Raw genomic sequence first — 19,541 nt, 5'->3', positions numbered from 1 at the left:
CCTTTCCATGCTGCATTGCCTGGGGCAGCCTGACCCTTACAAGTGCACTTCTCGAGAAGTGAAGGAGAGGACACTGAGCAAACGCAGCACTCTCAGGGATGGCTCCACCTGGGTCTCCTTCCCTTAAATCTTAGTACATGCAGGCATGGGCTCTAGGGAGCTACACTAGAGAGGTGGAGGAGGACAAACAAAAATAAGCTCCCGTGGCTGTTTTAACTTTAACACCCTATGACAGATATACCCCTCTGATTCACCACAGTGCTGCTGGCCACCTTCTCCCAAGTCCCCCCATCCTCCATCATATCCCAGCCTTGAGCTCTCCTATGGATCTCCCTTGACCAAGCTCCTTTGGGATGGTGCTAAGGACTTGCAGGGTGAGGAACAACCCTGGTTTAGCAGCATCGTGGGTTTAAAATACACCCACCCTCCAAAGCCCGTCCTCTCACCGTGGCACACTGCTCCCTCCATTGTGCCAGCACTTCTAGTTGTGCGGTCTAACCTCAACGGGAGGAACTGCTTTGGCTTGAAACTATTTGCATCAGGCCCCAAACTGGTTCTCGGGGAGGTTCACAGTCACGTTGGCACAAGTGAGGGACCATGAACCGCAGGCACGAGCCATGAGGATGTCCACAGCTTGCACCACTTTTGAGCCACCAGTCCCCACCCTGGAGGACACGGTGGTGGGGGTGTGTTGGTGGGAAGGGAGGAACCTATTCAAGTAAGTCCTGCTGTGAGAAACCACAGTATTTTGGGAGGAATGGTCCAAAACCACCCACTCACACAGAGCTATTGTGAAATCCTGGAGCGAGCTGCTGTGGCCACGAGTTCAGCTGCACCGTTTCTGCCTCCAGGCGACACAATTCAGGTCTGCCTCTGAATGCTGCCCTGCCTGAATCCCAATTCCTGTGTCTCACCAAAAAGCCAGTCTTCTAAAACAGGATTTAGGAATCTAAATCATGCAGGGTGTTTTTTTGTTTTGTTTTGTCTTTTTTTTAATTATCCTAAGAGCCAAGTTATTGATGGGAAAAGAAAGAACCCGGAGCTGCAAAGGAAAATTACCTCCACCCTCCACTGTGCATATCTCAGATCAAAACCTCCTAACTACTTTTCCACGGGGATACCTCCCACACCCCCTCAAGCCGTACTGTCCCAGGGCGAGGAACTGCCCTTTGGTTTGTGATTGTGTCATGTTTATAGCACAGCAGCACCTCAATCCAAGACCAGGACTTGACCCCACCACAGTCCAAATTAATCCCTGACTATGCAATGACGATGAAGAGGTTATTGCGAGTTTAAGCCATTTAAAGACATGACTTCCAGCCCACACCTGTTCTGGTTATTCATACCCTGGGTGTAGCTTTACAAACAGAGAAACCCGCTTTATGAGAAAACCACCCTCTAGAAATGAGGACTAGTGGGTTTGTTAGCTGGGAGAAGGAACAAAAAGGGGCATTATTTAGAGAAAATGATTCAATATTCAGCTACCAGGAAAAGGCTGAGCTCCTGCCGCTGTTGAGAGAAGGAAGTGGAGAGGAACTTGGCAGCAGGGTTGGTCGTAAGCATCCAGCGTTCGCTGGCGCTGGCTGGCACCTCCAAGGGGGGTGTTCACCAAAAAGGATGAAGTCTGTACTTAACAACCAGCGGGGATCTTCCCATGAGGCCATGGGCTCAAGCCATGAAACTGCAGGAGTTCACAGAGACGTCAAACTCAAGCAAGCTTCATCTCTCCTTGGTAACATCACTTTCCCCTATGGTGATTTCCTCCTGACCTGCTCGACTTTCCCAGCAACACAGGCAAGACGCAGCATTTCCAGACAAGACTTTGAAGCCTTCAACTCATGCTCAGTTGGCTGCCAGTTTCCTGAGAGACACAACAATGCAAGTACAGCAGCAACAGCAGCTCCAAGACAAGAACATGCACAAGCTCTCCCAGCAATAGAGCAATAGGTAGCACAGGGTCTTCACACAAACTCACTACATGGTTTACATGGGCTATATACAAGCTAAATGTATATGGTTAGACTTTTAGCCAGTTTCTCCAGTTATTAAGCACTCTGTTTATGTTTTCCATCATTAATTCTTACATAACTCTATCCATGACCACTCTCCATTGAAGATGGTTTGTGCACGCTTTTCCTTCTTGGAGGGGAACTGGGAGGAATGAATCACTGAGCAGTGGTTTCTTCCCAAAGATCCAGAAATATCAAAGATGTGGGATGCTTTGTTTCATCTCTACATGGACACACAGGTCACCCTTCTCAAGCTGCAGTCTTTTGCCTTGTTGGTCAACACAGCTCCTGCTGGCCCCAGCTATCACCTGAAGGGGACAGATGTTCCATCTCACCCTTGCTGACCTTTATTTCTTCTTGTGAGATCTGAGCAAGATACCACCGGCCTCAAGGGGTGGGGAAGTGATGCCAGCTTGTCCCAGCCCCACAAGGACAGGGAAGAGTGGCTGAAGCACTGATCTCATTTAGGGCACCTGGGAAGCCAGGGCCAAAAAGAAGGTGAAGCCAGAGCATCTAGCAAACTCCCGTGAGAGCATCACCCTGGGGTGCTGCTTTTGGCTGTGCTTTCTATGCCAAAGGATAGTCTAAAAGGGACCTGTTGGTGCGTTTTCATAGAGATGAGAATCCAGATGAGGATGTGAAGGGGTCAACAGATCTCACAGGCTGGCACCCTGCTGTGCAGGCTTGGTCCTGGCAAGCTAAACTACTGAGAGCCTGTGCTCTGCTCCAGGGGACTGCCAACACCTAAAGCCTTTGTCCTTTCTCAAGGATGCTTTTCATCCTCCTCCACTCCCCTGAGTGTCCCAGTTCAAGACTGGTTTGTCAATAGGGTTGCTTGGAACATAGCAGGGAGCCAAGCACTGGGTCCCCGCAACCACATGTGGCAGCGAGACAGCGTGTGGGGTGGGGATGGATGGCCACGAGCATGGGCAGGACGGTCAAGCAGGGCAGCACCATCCCAAGGAATTCACCTCCCCTGTTGCACAGTGTTTCAGCACACACAGGTCTAAATGATTGCATTGGGCTAAGTGCCTTTGCTTAGGGCAAAAATCCCACCCTACCACACTTCCCTGCACTACACACCTCCGTCTGCTTCACAAACAGGTTTTAATCTTTGCAGGGCTTTGGGGCAGTACTGGCACAATCTCTGTGTTAAATTGTATGTATCAGAGGAGAAACAGTGCTATTCCACTTACTGTCAAATTGTGTTGGGGTTTTATTTTAAAAAGGGATGACTTGGAGAATTTAATGCTCCCTACAAATAATTCAGATGGCATCGGTAGTTTGGCAGCAAGGAAAGGACAAGCCCTTGCCCTGGGGTGTTTACAAAGACAGACGCGAGCTGCATTTATTCATTCCCGGTCAACCCATCGATGCTCCTGGACTGGACAGGAGTCCAGGCTCTGCTGAACAAGGCAAGAAGGAAAGATGATGGAGAGAGGGTTTGTACCTGCTTCTTTACAGGTGTAGGTATCCGTCTGCCCCAACCACATGTGCATTAGAGGGTTACCATATATTTAAAGGGAACAGAAATGCAGAAGAAAGTGAGCGTGCACACAAGATCCAAGGGGTGTACGCTGAAGCTAAGCCAATTCACACCAAAAAAAAAAAAAAAAAAAAAAAAAAAAGCAAATCCTGAAGTGGGGACTGGTCTTTAGAGCAAATGATCCAGAGCCACAGTGGATTTTCATCTCCCGGAAAAATAAAACTGGATGATGTTTAGAGGAAGCAGGTCAAATTTAGTTCAATGGGGAATTAATTCAAGGAAGTGCCGTGACCTCTCGTCACGCAGAAATCAGCCAATGCATCAACAACAGTTCCCTCCGGCTTTGAATCCGCCAGACCAAGGAAATGGATCCTTTTCTGCTCCAACCACAAGGCCACCGTGGCTCCGGCTCTCATCCTCCCATCAAAGTTTCCTCCTATCAACGTTTCCTCCTATTTGTTTCTTTCTTTAACCACGTCTTGCAGCAGCCGGAGTCAACCCTTGGTTTTACTGCACCTCATGCTTCATTTTCCTTCTGCAAGAGGCAGCACCTTGCCTGATGGAGTCTTTGCAAGGGGATTTTGCAAGGGCTTCGGTGAAAGGCACTTGTTCCAGCAGGGCCAAGCCTGCCCTTAACACAGGCAAATCACCCCAAAATCCCAGCCTCTCTGAGGGCTCAAAAATTAGAGCTCATAGGTGGTGCAGTACCTCCCAGCTTGCACCAAGATTAAAAGCCAGGGCTGATCCAGGGCATAACTAGCTCTGTACCTGCTCCACAGGCTGGATGTGCCCCTTTGGTACCCCAGAGCCAAATCCAGAAGGATTTGCACCGTTCCCTCCCGTGGAGCTCAGAAAGGGCAGCAGATGCCCAGGGCTCCTTTCTGCGGCACCCTCTGCTACCGTTATGCTCTTCCCCATTACCAATACAATAATTCCCAGACACCGACGCGCAGCTGCATTAAGAAGCAGGCAATGAGTCTAATCCACTGATTTTACTGTTGGCTTTGCATTTAAGGCCGTGTTCTTCTGATGCCGAGGACAGAACAGACTGCCTGGCTAATTTCTTATCAAAGGCTGCCATACTCACGCCAGGCAGCTTATCACCCCTCATCCTCATTGGGGCTAAGGGGGAGAGCGTGTTTGCCTGGCACCATGGGGCCGTGGCCCTGGAAGGATCTGGCGAGATCTGCTGGAACGCAGCCAGGGTCAGCATCATGTTTAACGAGAGGAGAGACCTTTTAAAATAAGCATAAATAATAACAAAAATTATCTTGTCCATCCTTGAGGGGAAGGAAGGGGGGGAAAGCCTACGAATGGCTTAAAAATGTAAAAACAAGGTCAATTCAGAGATTGCATTGAATGGTGACCAAATCCTTTCCTGGCAAGGAGCGACCAGACTGGCAATCAGCTCCAGGCTTTACTGAAAACGGCAGATAAATTAACAGGCAAGCAGCTCATAAATTCCTAAGCTGAGAAACGCAAAGGTCTGGAAGGACTCCGACTCCCGTGATGGATCACAGACAGATGACAGACTCTGCTCGGAGAAGACGATCCCTCAGTCCATCCAGCAGCACAGAAGAGCCACAGCATCAATGCTAACCACAAGCATCCTTCGGGCAGGACCAAAACTGAGTGAGACAGGCCAAAAAGCTGAGCAAAGACACCCCTGGAGCGCAGGTGCCAGAGGTTAGTATTTCTGGCAGAAGAAGGTCCAGGTAGGGTACCAGAAGGCTATTGCTCCCAGTGACCATTACCATTTTAACTGCCTCCATGCGCCTGCTTCGGGTGAGCTCTCAGAGCAAAGAACTGCAAGAACTTAACCTCTGTCTTCCCCATTATCTTCACCCTTGTGTGTTTGCCAGCTTCCCAGACTGTGCTATACACTGGGAAAAAGACCTTTTAATGCAGAAACTTGTGGGCAGGCAAGTGCCGATTCTGCTTTTAGCGAATTAGTTCATTGACTCCTTTCCCCTTCCAGGAAAACCCCATGGGGACTGATTGTATAACCCTCACTCAGCAAGCAAAAGGAGCTAAGTGCTTTATAACACAAGGAAAAAGGGGATCTGAAAGATGCTCTCCCATCCTGCAACATCTCCTCATCCTCCAAACACAATAGCATCGAATTCAGGAGACAATGGGTATAAGGGACAAAACCCCTATACACAAGTCAGGCTAGATATATGTCAGGCTGACAGAGAAGTGGCTACTGAAAAATGGTATTTTCTCAGTTTCTAAAACAAGATTCCTCTTGTCTGGCTGGAAAAAAAAAATATCCAGGGCTGTGAACGAGAGCATCTCTCCCCAGTGCCACAGTAGGGCTGAAAATGCCATGGCCCCATTGCCCCAAGACCTCCCGCTTCCCCCAACCCTTCCCAAAACACCTGGCCTCTCCGTCTCCCCCAAAACTACCCTGACTCTCAGACTTTCCCCTCCAAATGACATTGCCTCTGCACCCAGGTAAAATAATATTGCCATTTAGCAGGAATCCACCTTCGTGCTGTTTAATCAGTGACAACCTCCCTTGACAATTCCTGCAGAGATAACTCGGCGCTTGCAAGCAAATGCTGTAGAGATATAAAAATACTGAGAAACAGGGTTGGAGAGCAAAACTCTTCCCCTGAAGACAGGAGGGTGTAGACTTCATCCAAGAGATTTTCTCTGGTGGTTGCAACCAGCCAGGCTTGAACTCACAGTGCAGAGGTGCAGCTCAGGTTCAGCCATCACTGCACGTCGCCTTGAGCCACCCAGTCACTGTGACAACAGCCTGCTTGGAAACCCTCGTGCCTCGTCACAGCTTCTCATTACACCACCTTTGGTGCAGCTCAGCACTGAGTTGCCACCTAATCCCCTCCAAGCGTCTTTGGGATCTCTTGTCCCAACCACTCTGCATCTTAGGAAAGACCACGAGGTGCTTCTGCAAGGTGCTGCGACACACTGCTATGGACGGGGAAACACTCAGCACACAGCAGCCTGGTCTGCCTCCCAGGACAGGGAGGAAAAAACCTTCTCCAGGCTCAACCTTGCTCCCTGGGAAGAGCAAGGACCAGAGCATGCAGTTCATGTGGTTCAACATCACATCTGTGCATGGCCTAAGCCTCCCACCAGGCTTAATTTGCTTCCCACAGGAGCTTAGCAATGCCCAAATTTGTCCTGGCTGGTGACCACTCTCAGCAGCAGGTCATCGCTTGGTGGGTTGAACCTGAACCACATGGCCCTCCTTGCTGCAGCGCGAAAGCAAGCCCTTGCTAAGGCCCAGGGGTACTAACAACCCTAATTTAACCCTGTACCAATCCCATGGCATCACTGGAAGTGGCCTGTACCCGAGAAGAGAGTTTGGGACAGTGATGATTAGAAGAGATGAACTGTTTTCCCACAGGGTAGATGAGCCTCTTCCATCCTGGGCCATCACTGTTTTTTTTTTCCCAGGGGATCAACACACACAGCTGGCTGCCCCAGATCCCCCCTTATTTCTGCCTCCCAGCCTGCATCTCATCCATCCCCTTCTCTTCTTCTCAGTACCACCCTTCCCCATTTCCCCAGCTCCCAACAGCCCAGACCAGCTCACCAACGCACAGACTAAAACTCCTGCTCCCGTGCTGCACTGCCAGCGTTCCTGCCTCAAACAGGGAGGGCGAAACCCAGAGCTTGAGGATCAGGCTAAGACTTTCTCTACGGGTGGTACTGAATACAGAGATCTCCCTCTCCTTCATATGGTAGCAGGCAGAGCAGAAGAGAAAGGAGTTTCAAGCAAGGTACGGGGATTTGGGCTTAGTCCAAAAAGCTAGGTTTAATTTCTAATGCAATAGCCAAGTGCTGCTGCCAGAAAGAGCCGCTGATGCTGCTATAGCCAGCCCTAAAACCTGCTTTGGCTCAGCAATGAGCAGCCAGTCTCGTTTTTAAGTGGATGCACTAAAACAACACTCTTCAGGACCCCCTTCCCAGCCCAGGCTGATGCTATGGCTTCCCTCCCTCTGATACACTGGAGCAATTAGCTTTCTGGCTTCGTCGTGCCATATCATGAAGACGTCCGGCAAACAACCACCCAAGCCAAAGCGCGATTAGAGGGCTCAAACAGCTGCTCCCTCTGCAAAGATCTGGCAGCCAGAGCAGGGCTCAAGGCCAGGGGAAAGCAGGGAGGAAGGGAGGGAGGGAGGACACCCCGCTGGAAAGAATAAGGCTCAGCCCATTCCAGGAAAGCCTGCAACGCCAGATGCAGGAGGAAGTTGAAACAAAACAGCCTGACCTGGGAAGGGTTATTCATGAGCTGTTCCAGCAAAGCCCTTCAGCCTCCCCTTTTCCCCCCGCCCAGAAAAACCTCAAGCAAGAGGGAGAGCACTGCAGAGATTGCCGTTTTTGTTTGGTTTTTTTTTTCCCCCAAAGCAACCTCAGGCTTTGGGAGCACGTGGAGGAGCAGAAAGGATGAGGGCAGGTCCTGGTTGGGAAGGAAGGGATGCGCATACGACAGACGGGCTGTTCAGATTTGTACTAGTGCCATGTAAATGTATGGGAATGAGATCCTGCCTCTGCCAAAGCTCCTTCCCACCACCCCAGTGAGTTCACTACAGTTACTTTTCACATGCAAGCGCTCTGCCTGAAATAGTTAACTCCTACGTATCACTTCTCTGCGTAGATCATAAGCGGCAGCTTTTCTGAGAAAGCAAACAGTTGTTTTTAATAGCTGATGCCTTTTCTTTCCACTCCCCACCCACTCTGCTCTCACAGCAAAGCTCGAGGCATGATGAGCTCTTGCGTTTTATCATGTAGTTAGAGCTGAAACTCTCCAAAACAAACCATGGCCCTGAGAGATAACAGAGGTGTGTACACACCATCCCCTCCCTGCAGACGGCGTCCCGGGGACTGGCAGTCTCCATTTCTGGGTCAGGGATTCCCCAAAACTGCAGTTGCCAAAAGCTGGGATTATCCCTCTGTTTGTTTTTTCTAAACAAGAATAAAATGTGATTGCCTAAGGAAAGATTTGCTGGTGGTAATAGAAAGAGGATGCTGTAGGGACTTAGTGTGGCTTAATAACCATACCGTGCAATTACCACACAAGCAGAGCAGCTGATTTGAACTTCATGGACATTTTGGACCTTCTTACTCAACACTTCATTAAATTGGAGAACCCGATAATGTTTCTCTCTGAAGACTCTACCTAGTTTCTCCCATGCAACCTCCAACAGTTGCTTCCAGCCCTTCCTCCACAACCTCCGAGTGCTGCCACTACGTCCCGTGCAGAGACCAGACCAAGGAGATTACAGATGTAGGAAAGAGCAGAGTTAATTCTGCAGCAGACCTCAGGCTGGACACAGAGCAAGACCTGCTACGGTGGGTGTAAAATTGTTTCAGAGCAACGTGGGCTTTTACAACTGCATTTATGCAGTTTCTTACACCCTCTCCCAGCTCTCTTGCAGGCAGCAAAGTGGTGAGATAGATATCAAGATCCCTAACACTCAGATTCACTGCGTTTGCTTTCTTGCAGAAGACGCTGGGGCCTTTTGCTGGGCTCTCTCCCTTTGAGAGCCAGTCTGAATTCAGGCAGAATTGGGTCCAGCAACTAAAAATGTCACTTTGCATTGGCTGGCTGGCACAAAGCAGTTTTTCTCCCCATGAATTTCAGTCACTTTTGTGAACCTGGAGAAGTCCTTTAGATAAAGAGGCCTCTGGAAACTTCGGCAGTAACCAGGTCACATGTGAGCTCAAATTCCTTTTTTTACGGTGATTTTGTGGTCAGGGCAGCTAGACAGATCTGATCAGATGATCCTACTACACAGCGGCATCAAGGAGACTGCTATTGCTGAGCATGGACTGCTGGTGATGACATGGCTGGCAAAGTTCCCTTCGTCTGGTGCAGAAGCAGCGAGAGAGGGACCAGCTCCACCTCCACTTAAGTGCACAGGACCTTGCTTACATGTGGGACCCACTTCCAGCACCCATTCCCACTGCCAGCCCATGCGAGAAGGAGCCTCTGTTCAAACTGCAGAGCTGGCTGGTTGGAAAGAGCTTGAATTCACCCCATGCTTCAGCAGGGATGGGCTTGGACCTAGCTGAGAATGCCACCATGCAGGTGAAGACCAGGAGATCCAGAAACCTTTCTTAGAAAGACCTGATGCTCTCTGGAGGAAGGCAGCAACAGGATGATGCCTTGCTGGCTGACCTCAGGTCTTCCTAAGCAAGAGCTGATGCTACATGCCTGAACACCTAGGGCTGCAAGTGAGCTGAAAGCCAGAAAAGCAGGTGGAGAAGAGGTGGGTCACCCATTCAGAAAAGGTTTCCCTCCTCCCTAAAAGGAAGCACCGACAAGTCTATGCATGATAAAGTCTGAACAACCAGAGTCATTCGCGACCCACGCAGCAAGCTCTGAGACACAGATGCTCAGCAGAAGACGAGCAAACTTCGCCCCTGTACAACTGCATCCAACCCTCTGTCATTAGAGGTGGGGCTGAATTAATATGTGCCTCTGAATACAAAACAGCAAGGGGGTGTCAAATACATCCTTACCCTTTAGTCCCAAAGAAAGTTGTTTAGAAAGTCTTGGGCATCACCTATATGTGGGGTGCGCAAGGGCTTTTCATGTTGTCCTCCACGAGCCCAAATCGTGGTGAGCCCTGTCTTCAGAAGGCAGCTGCGCACAGAGCATCTTTCCACTCCAGCAGACAAGGGGAATAAGCTAAAACGCATGCAGAGCCTTGCACAAACCCCACGTCCAGACAGAGCTGGCATGGAAGAGCCCAAGGCAGGGCAGAGGGAAGTCAGACCTCCTCCCGCGAGGAGCCCCGTGGGATGCTGGGGGGCTCAGCCCCTCCTGCCACACAGAAAGAGTCAGTTCAGCTCCATCCCTCCCTTCACACAAAGCCTTTTTGTCCACCCCTCCTGAGACTGCCCTCACCCAGACAGACGCAGCACTGTCTTGCGAAAGGCCAGCTGATTTTCCGGGCTGCCGGGGGGGGCAAGGAGGACAACGGCAGCTCAGGAGACCCTGCCACACTGAAATGCCACCAAGCTGTGTGCGAAACAGCACAGGCTTGGCAGCAAGGGCTGCTCCTCCCCACAGGCAAGGAAGGAGTCCCAGGTGTGTTAGATGCTGTGCTATTGCCTCTCCCCAGTCACAATTATTGTTGCTCCCTGGGATGCCTTGTATTTCACAGCAGTCAGAGAAGTGGCTGCATGGTCAGCCCCGAGCAGATGGCCATACCAGAGCATACGAATTCCCCAAGACATGGTGCCCTCAGGTCCTGATGTGCATCTTTTGGGCAGGCATTGAGGATAGTAGAAGGGGAGCAGGCAGCACTGGGGACAGGCAACGTTACCCCCAGCCTCCCACAACCTGCCTCCATGCCAGACACAGCAGCGACACAGAGTGGTTTTTGCAGAGGACATGCAGAGGACACCGGTTTTGCACAGGAGAGGAAGGATGGATTAGACCACCCACCTCCCAAAGACCCCAAAACCACCTCACCCACATATAGCTTATCTTCTTTTCCCTTTCCAAATGGACCACCAAGAGTATGCAGAGATAACCCTTTGGCCTGCTGGACCCACCAGGCTTAAGAAGAGTACCCAACACCAGCCTGGCTGCAAACCATCTCTCTGTTCTATGCACGGGGAAACTGAGTCACAGAGAAGCCTCCTTTGCTCCTAGGCCTCACTGGGGGCAGAACAGCCTGGAGCTGGGTGCAGCAGGTCTCCCTGGCATCCCAGAGGCTCATGATGCCAAGCTCAGGAAAATAAACCCTGCTGGGGAGAGGAGATGTCGGCCGGGGCTTGGCATCCTTGGTGAAGGGTGTGCTGTTCGTTTTCAGGGATGCCTGAGAGCAGAGATGGTGTAAAGCAGCGTAGAGGTGCAAGGGGACAGGCGCACTTACTTTTGGCCGCTTCCACTGGATGCCCTGGATCCTTGACTTGTAGAAGAGCGAGTCATCGTTGGCGGGGAAAAGCGGGTCCTCAAAGAGCTGCTTCCGCCTCTGACACTCCTTCTTCAAGGAGGCGTAGCGCTGGTTCTCGTATGGCTTCACCGAGGAAAACATCCTTCCCCACCGGCCCTGGGAGGGAGAGCGGGAGTGAGACAGGGCAGGGTCTGGCCTGGGACACCCAATCCTCCTCCACAGCACCTGGGTGGAAGGACCAAGACATCGTGGCTGGAGACAACCACCCAGCCTCTGTCTCTGCCTTCCCCCAGATCTGACTGTCCTACATCGCTAGACCCCACATTTATAGTCCCATGAAGCACATCTGGCTCGCTCCAGGACGTATCAGCGTGCTCCATCACCAATTTAAACAGGCAGGGAAAATCCTGCATCCAAACGAGGAGAGATGGATGACTCCTCAAAGCTCAAGCATACCTTGCAGATCCCCTGGACATGGGACTCCCATTTACCCCAGAGCTGGCCAAACATCACCAAAACAGGCACAGTGGGAGATGATAACTGGTGTCCTGCCTTTTAGTGAATTCGTAACTCATTTGGGAAAAACACAGCCCTCGGAGTCAAAGGAGGAGAAGACATCCTCTGCAAGCTGGGTGTGCACAGGTTTTATGGGGGCTGAGCCCTACCCAGAGCACCCCCACCACATAGCCTCAAATCACAGACATACATTTCATGATTTCATCAGAGACACCAGTTGCTCAGTAGACTTTATCGGATCCGTTTTTAATTAAAAAAAGGCCTCCTGGCAGAGCGCCACATGTTTCTGGATTAATTATTCTGCTTTGACAAGCTGCTAGCTTCCAGGGCAGAGACATGAATTTAGAAATCCAGAAGACAGCAGGAAACCGTTGCCCAAATGCCCCCCAGAGAGAGCGCAGCACCTCTCCATCGGCCCTGCCGTTTGGTCACTGGGTACCAACCACTTTGATCGGGTCCTCATCCCTCCACCCTGCAGGTCGAGTCCCCTTGGTCCCACAGCAGGCGCAAGGCAAGGGGGTGCTCTATGTTGTTCCCCTTTACTAAATCACAGACTTTCTTCCAAAGCTCCTTCCCTAAGGTTTCTCTGTATTTATTTATAACAGCCACGTACAATCCTTCTCTCCCCAAAATGGGATGTCCTGTTCAAACCCTTGACCATCAGTGACCCTAGTCTGGAAACCTCTAGTCTGGTTTCCTAAAGAAATAGGGGTTTGTGTGCCACATAATCCCAGCTGCAGTCTCCAACACCACCCATGGTAAAACGAAGGGTGCCCCATCCAGCAGGCAGATGCATCCAACAAGCTGGCCTAAACCATCACTCCCAGTGAGACATATAGAAACTATGTGCTTATTGTGGTGAACATCCACAGACACTTAAAATCATCACATGTGGAGGGACAAGGAAATTGCAATAAAGGTTAATTGGAAGCAGCTAATCTGTAAACATCCAAAACCCCAGGGATTATATGATCATTTACAGCTGGACATCAGTTTAGGAGCAGTGTCACATCCCCTGTTCATAAATTTCTAGGATTAGCTGAAGGAAAGTAGGTGCTTGAGAGCTAAACCAATGCCTGTGCTGATCAGAGCAATCCTCCAAGAGCATCACCCACCCAGCCAGCCTCCTCTCATCTGGGAGAGATGAAAACACTTCACTTCTGCAAAGCAGAAGAGCAAAGCAGAGGTTTTAATTGACGATATTTATCAGCCTGATTAGCAGCACAAGTGCTCATCACTCAGAGCTTAAGTGAACCCAAAATAACCCCCTTGTTGGCTGCTCCACAGGTCTCTGCTGCTGAGGATCAGTTGCTAAAGCAGCTTGTGGGGTGCTTTGTGCCAGCCACCCACCTTTCTCCAAATCACCTAGCGGGTCCCAGCCCCGTGCCTTGGGACGCAGCGACTGCAAATAACTGTGCAGAGGGGCAATTAGGCCTTTAATTAAATGTGATCTGAACTGCAAGAGAGGCACCACCCTGGGTGGACTGCATAGGATGGACTAACGCAACAGGTAGATACATCTCCCACGAGGACACCGCTGGCACTGGATGGCCAACACCCCACCTACCCCGCTGTCTCTCTACTCCCATGTCCCTGCGGTGGAGGAAGAACATAAGTGAGCATTCAGCGATGATCCTCCAGGATTGTGGATTTGAGATTTTATAGCTTATAACTATAAAAACGTTCCTGCTCATTGCAAGGGGTTGGACTAGATGACCTTTAAAGGTCCCTTCCAACCCAAACTATTCTATGATTCTATAACATCTTAACTTGCAGGCCAAAGACAGGGAGAGCAGCTCTGCCTTTGGTGTGCTGTGTGACCCACTAGGACCTTGCCTGCATGGGACTGGTTAAAAAAGTATTAATTCACACAGCAGCGTTTGAAGGCAGCTCAGCAATGTGTTGAGGTGCTGTGTATAAAGGGCTTATAGTGATGCTCACAGGATTTTCTCCTTGGCATCAGGACCAGTTCCCACATGCTACAAAGAAGCCTAAAAGCATCACCTGCCCTCAGAAAAACCTTAAAAATAAATGGCCCGATATCAAAACCTGAATAATACACCAGATTTACTCCTTGTAGAAAAGCAGACAGCCTCACTGAGCGGTCAGGGAACGCACTCAGCAGTCAAAACATGCAGCCACCCTGCTAAGAGAGCCAGAGACCCAGCTAGCCTGCAGATCTCCAGCAGAGGAAGAGGGTGAAGGACAGGGGAGATGTCCCCAGGGAGGTCATGGGGACATCTTGGCAGTGCATGAGCTGCTTTCAAGTCCCCATCAGGCAGGGCTTTCACAGTGACAGCACTCACTGCTACAGAGGGACACAGGCAAGGCAGCAGAGCTGCAAAAGGGTGGTTGGCAGCTGCCTTCTGCATCAATACAACAAGCTGAGAGAGAAGGATGCTGCTGTGAACTGAGACGCAAGATGAATTGCTTGGACTGGTGCATGAGCTGGGCTGACAAACGGGAAAGGACATTTCCATGGGAGGTTGTGCAGAAAGAACCAGTGAGATTTAGGAAGAGGGCCTAGCGAGGAGGGGAGGGAGGTCTGGTGCCTTTCTAAAAGCCACACTCGAGTTCAGGCAGGAGTTATGGGTTTGACGCAGGAGACGCTGGACGCTGCTCCGCAGCCTGTCCCGTGGCTGAGGGCTGGCACTTGGCTCCTCATTCATAAAATTACTGCTCCTCCCCAGGGCAGCTCTGCAATGGCTGCGTTTTCCAACAACCCTTGCAACGCCGGCTTCCACGAGACACCCTGGGCAATGTCCATCCCTATGAGAACAGGACCGCAGTCTTCTCGGCCAAGGAGCTCCAGCCTTTCCGCCACCCAAATTTGCCTGGGGTTAAAGTGCCACCTCCTTGCCCTGCTATCCCACCCCGCGGTGACTGTCACCTTGACAGCCATCTGTCCTCGCTGCGGGGATGCTCTCACATGAGAGGGTGGAGATGGATTTGAGTTGCAAAGGAAACACCAAGCAGAACGAGAAGGGATACTGCTCAGGATCATTTAAAAAAAAAAATCTTGCAAAATAATTAAAAGGAAGGGGCGGAGGGAATGTTCTTAGGGCAGTGTTAAAATTCATTACTCCCTCTAATTTGCAGCATTTCATGCTTACCAGGCTGAACTTCAGATCTGCCACATTAAAATCCTCAAGGGCTGCCTAATTACTCTTTGCCTTTTCTCACCAAACTAGGATGCTCCAGGAGCACAAGAACTGGGTGTTTTCATGCCTGGTCTGAATTAACAACCCTACACTTGCACGTGTAGCTCTTTGTGTGTGAGCAGGGAGGGGTATCCAAACTCACAACCCTCTTAGCAGAGCTGAACTTTTGGAAACAGAGGTCTGAGCCCAACCTCAGACCAGCCACGAAGGAGTTAAACAAGAAACTATTTTATCTGAGGAAGGAGCCAGATGTATGACTCAGGGGTGTTGTGGGCTCCCCCTTTTCGCATCCAGGCGTTCAAGCTCCTGCCAGCTGGTAACGATCACGAGCGCTGAAATGGGGAGAAGGATTGGAAGTGCTTGCACTGGCCACGACCAAGTACTTGCTGAAAAGCTCTTCCTTCCTCCCCAACAAACTGCTTTCTCTCCTTCCCTTCCAGCTCGGAGGCTCCTGCACCACGGACTAGCTGGCACGGGCTCACCACGCTTGCGTTATCGCAAGGCTGCACCCCAGCCAGGAGCAAGGGGCTCCTTGCTTGTAGATCCTACAGCTGTCTGCCTCTCGGTCAGACGAAACACTTTGTCCTTAGAGGACAGGATCTGCTGGCCTGTGTTCTCCAGCTCTGTTCTCACTGAACACAAGGTATCTTTGACATTGCATTGCAAAGGCATAGGATCGGCCAAGGAGAAGACAACGTAGGAACCAGGCATGTGGTCGCTCAAGCCCCAGCCAGGTGCAGTCTTATAGGGGCAACCTGCAACACTGCAGCCTAATAGCAGGGTGTTCAAAACAGCCAGGCTCTTTCCAAAAATTATTTAAATCATTTTTTCCAGCCTCCTTGGCTATATCTGTTGACAGGAATGGGACAACCCTGGGGTTGCCCTCCCACCTACCAACACAAAAGTCTGGCTCTCTGGAGGAAACGCTGCCAACGCAAGGACAGCTTTATACACCCTTTCTCCAGGACCCAGGGAAGTTGAACCGTGAATCACTCTCTACATCAAATATGAGATAAGCACTCCACACCTCCTAGCCAACGTCTCTATGAAAGCTTCAAGTCATGGGCTACAAAGTGACAGTCCCATTGAAAGGCCATCAGGACCAGCAGCAGATGGTCCACAGCAGGTCTGAGCTGCATTCCCAAAGCCCTTTCCTGCTCCCAGCTGTGCATCTACCATAGCTTTGCTCTGCACTTGAAGTGGCATGGCCCGGAGCCAGCGGGACCGCGTAGCATCCTGCATTAGCAACGTCCGCAAGGACTGGAAGGTGAAGCCACGCTGATGAAAATTAGAAAACAAGACATCATTTCTTTTCAAATTGACTGTGGTTAACCAAGGGAGTTAATTCCTGTGGGAAGTCATAGGTACTTCACCTCCAGATGTTTCTGAGCAGAGTTGGACATCTTTCCAGAGCAGCTGCTTTAGCCAAAATGCAAATTACTGAGCATTTACAGCAGTCACTTGCTGAAACAAAACTGCTGAAGAACGGAAGAGTGAATGTCCCCTTCCTGGCCTTTATCTCTTCCCTTCATCCGGTGATATCTCTGTTCTCATCTAAGAGCTAAAAACTCCACTAGGCTAAAGGCGAAACAACCATTTTTACACTTAATTATAATGATATCAAGCTCTGATTTTTGTCAGTGATTTGCTGCGGCACAACTGGGGTCTGAATCCAGACACCTGAACACAGCACCTTTCAGCCAGAGGGTTAATCTTGTGTGCATGCACGTGGGGACAAGACGTCCCCCCCTCAAAAACTCAGTGTAGTGGATTTAGTCTCAAAAAAATCCTGATGAGGATCGGGGCTGTTTGTTCTGAGTGAGTAAACCCATCGATACAGCTTTTTGCAACCACATAAGTATGGCAAATGCTCCCTGCTGATACCTCCTCATCTACCGAGTGGGAAAAAGCATCACTCTCCATCTGCAGGGATCCTGGTCCCTTCTGCAAAGCACTCCAAGACCTACAGAGGAAGGTACTGTCTCACAGCTGGCTATTACTGCAAAAACCTCAAGGAAAAAAGTAATCTTTCATTAAAAAGTGCATTTGCAGCACAGCCAGGGAAGGCGCCAGGGTCACTCATCCTGGCAGAAAACCTAGCAAGTGACCCTGTTTCACCAAAGCAAGCCTGGCTGGCAACATCTGCACAAAATCAACCGAAGAGAAGATGTCACATTTGGAGGCTGTTTCCAGCAACGCACAGCGATTTTTATCATGCTGGCTTATTTCCTCTGTTTTTTTTTTTTTTCCTCCAGAACATTGCTCCTTCATTGCTTAATGACAACAAGACGGCGCAGGGAGAGACACAGCCAGGCAGCGGGTTTGCGTGGCGGTGCAGCTTTCAAATATGTTTTTTCCTGGGAAGGTTGGGGTGAATGGGAGGGTCTGGGCATCGCTGGATGCCCGTCTCCTGCAGGAGCCAGCTGGGTGTGATGGCCAGGAGCTCCCTTTCGCTTGGATAACTCACACTGGGACGCCTTTGGCCTCGGGAGTTCCTCATTCCTTGCAGATATGAGTCACCGTTTGCAGAGTTGTTGGAGCTGCAGGAAGAAAGGGCAGCCCTGCACCGTAAACACCCTAATAACTCTGCGTTGGCGGCAAGCTCTGCCTGGCACGAGCATTGCAAACAAAATGCGTTTGTGGCACCAGCCAGACTGGCCCTTCTGCTCAACGCAGACGTTAAGGTCAGATGGGACTAGGACATATGTCTCAAGTTATCCTGGCACAGGCAGGAGTAACAAGCTCAAAGCCAAGCTGGTGGCAGCACCCCCACCGGACCGGCAAATGCAGGAGGCTGGAGAGACGCAGGACTGGCAGGGACAGGGGTGGAAGAACAGCAAAAGGAGATGGCAGAAGGACAGACCCAAAAGCAGTGGGAAGAGGAAGGCTATAACGTGCCACCCAGCAGCCAGCCTTGGCCGAGGGGAGCAGACAGGAGCTGAAGATACTCACCGCTCTGGGTCCAGCTCACCCCAACCCACTCGTGGTTTGGGGAGAACACAGAAGCTCAGTTTTGGGTACCCCAACACGTCCCCAAGTGCTATTCAAGCACTGAGCCAGCCTTTCCACGGCAGATATGCATTACATTAGGTTTATTCCCCAGGCCACAGCAGGGTTAAAAACCCTTGTAGATCAACCGAGGTTGCAGGACAAGCACTGAAAGGTGAATTAATGGGCTTTGCCGATGCCCAGCCCCTGACGACAGCCATCTCTTCGCTAACTCCACGCCCCAGCACACCGACCATGACCCTGGTTAATAATTGCAGGGAGCAGCACAGAGCACCAGCAACCATAAAGATCTCCTGAGCTCACTCAGGAGCCCTGGGGCTTCCCAACAAAACCTCGCTGACAGCAGGAACCTTCTCCAGGGCTCCCTGGGGTTTACATTCAGCAGCCCAAACCGGGATGGAGAGGCACAGGGATGTGGGGCTGGTATCATCTAGCAAGGTCTATGTTCAAATGTGGCATGGCTCACACAGAGCAGGGTTTCAGGCATCGGAGAAACACAGCCTAGGAAGAGCAGAGTCGCGCACGCAGAATCGAGCCACCTCCATCCGTGGTTGTCCAGCCACACGGGCCTTCCCTATCCCACACGTGCATTGCATTGAACAAGACCACCCACCCCACGAGGTTACAGGAGCGCTGTGCCCTTCTCAGCATCCATTTCCATCACCATTGGTTAAAAAAAAAAAGAAAACAAAAGGATGCTCTCTTGGTAGGAGTGGACTGAACGTGAATTTCTATTATTTATTCAGGGCTTCTAAGTGAATGTCTGGACCAGCTTCTTTTAAATCTGGTCACAGTGACTCCACTGGAAGCCTCGCACCACATCAATACACTCACACTGGTTTTCTTGCCAGCTGGGCAAAAACATTATGGTCTAAAGACAGACCTGTACCTCTGCGACCTGGCTAGAGGGAAGGACAGAAGAGTCACAGGGCACTGCTTGAGATAGCCTAGAGAGCCTTTTTCTTGGGCATTATGGGTCACAGAGATGCTTCCTTAAGAGGTTTGGGTAACCGGAAAATTCATTCAGGAAACTCATCATTAGCACAGATAAAATGCGGCACGTCTCCATGCAAATGCTGTGCCTTCAATAGCTTCTGCAGCCTCTGGGATAATTAAAGCAATTGAACTTCAAAAGATGCAGAGACGCGTGCCCAAGGAGCAGAAGAGATAATGGGGCTGCAGCTACTCTGTAGGAGACTGAATCGAGGCAGCTGGGTCCTGCAAGATCGTCCCTGCCAGACTAGCTGTGCTGTTTGTCCCTCTGGCTCATCCAAAGCATCCCTCCTGCAGCTTCAGCCCAGATCACATCCTATCACCAACACCAGCCCCAGGGCTACGGGGTTCTTCTCTCTCTCTCACCTTCACCCCTTGGTGCAGGCAGAGCCCAAAACTGTGTCCCCTTGGAGGCCTGGAGATACAACCAAATCCCTCAGGTCTCCTCTTGAGAGACTCCCGGCCACACCAGAAATGTGTCCCT

At 50.7% G+C, this 19,541-nt stretch overlaps 1 protein-coding gene across 3 annotated transcripts in view; it reads right to left on the bottom strand.

The window, feature by feature from the left end:
* The window catches only part of CAPN5 (calpain 5), a 60,616-nt gene that overhangs the window by 30,054 nt on the left and 11,021 nt on the right, over window positions 1-19,541 (bottom strand). For all 3 annotated transcript variants that reach the window (XR_014230886.1, XM_082337797.1, XM_082337798.1), the window contains exon 2: window positions 11,358-11,534. Coding sequence is in view for 2 of the 3 variants with exons in the window: in XM_082337797.1 (XP_082193923.1) it covers window positions 11,358-11,519 (162 nt within the window). In the remaining variant the exon portion in view is untranslated. The remainder of the gene's footprint in view (window positions 1-11,357; window positions 11,535-19,541) is intronic.

This window comes from Platalea leucorodia (assembly GCF_965183815.1).
Source record: "Platalea leucorodia genome assembly, chromosome: 2".
NCBI lineage: Eukaryota > Metazoa > Chordata > Aves > Pelecaniformes > Threskiornithidae > Platalea > Platalea leucorodia.
The sequence above is the reverse complement of the archived record's forward strand: the minus strand, read 5'-3'. Positions and strand labels throughout refer to the sequence as shown.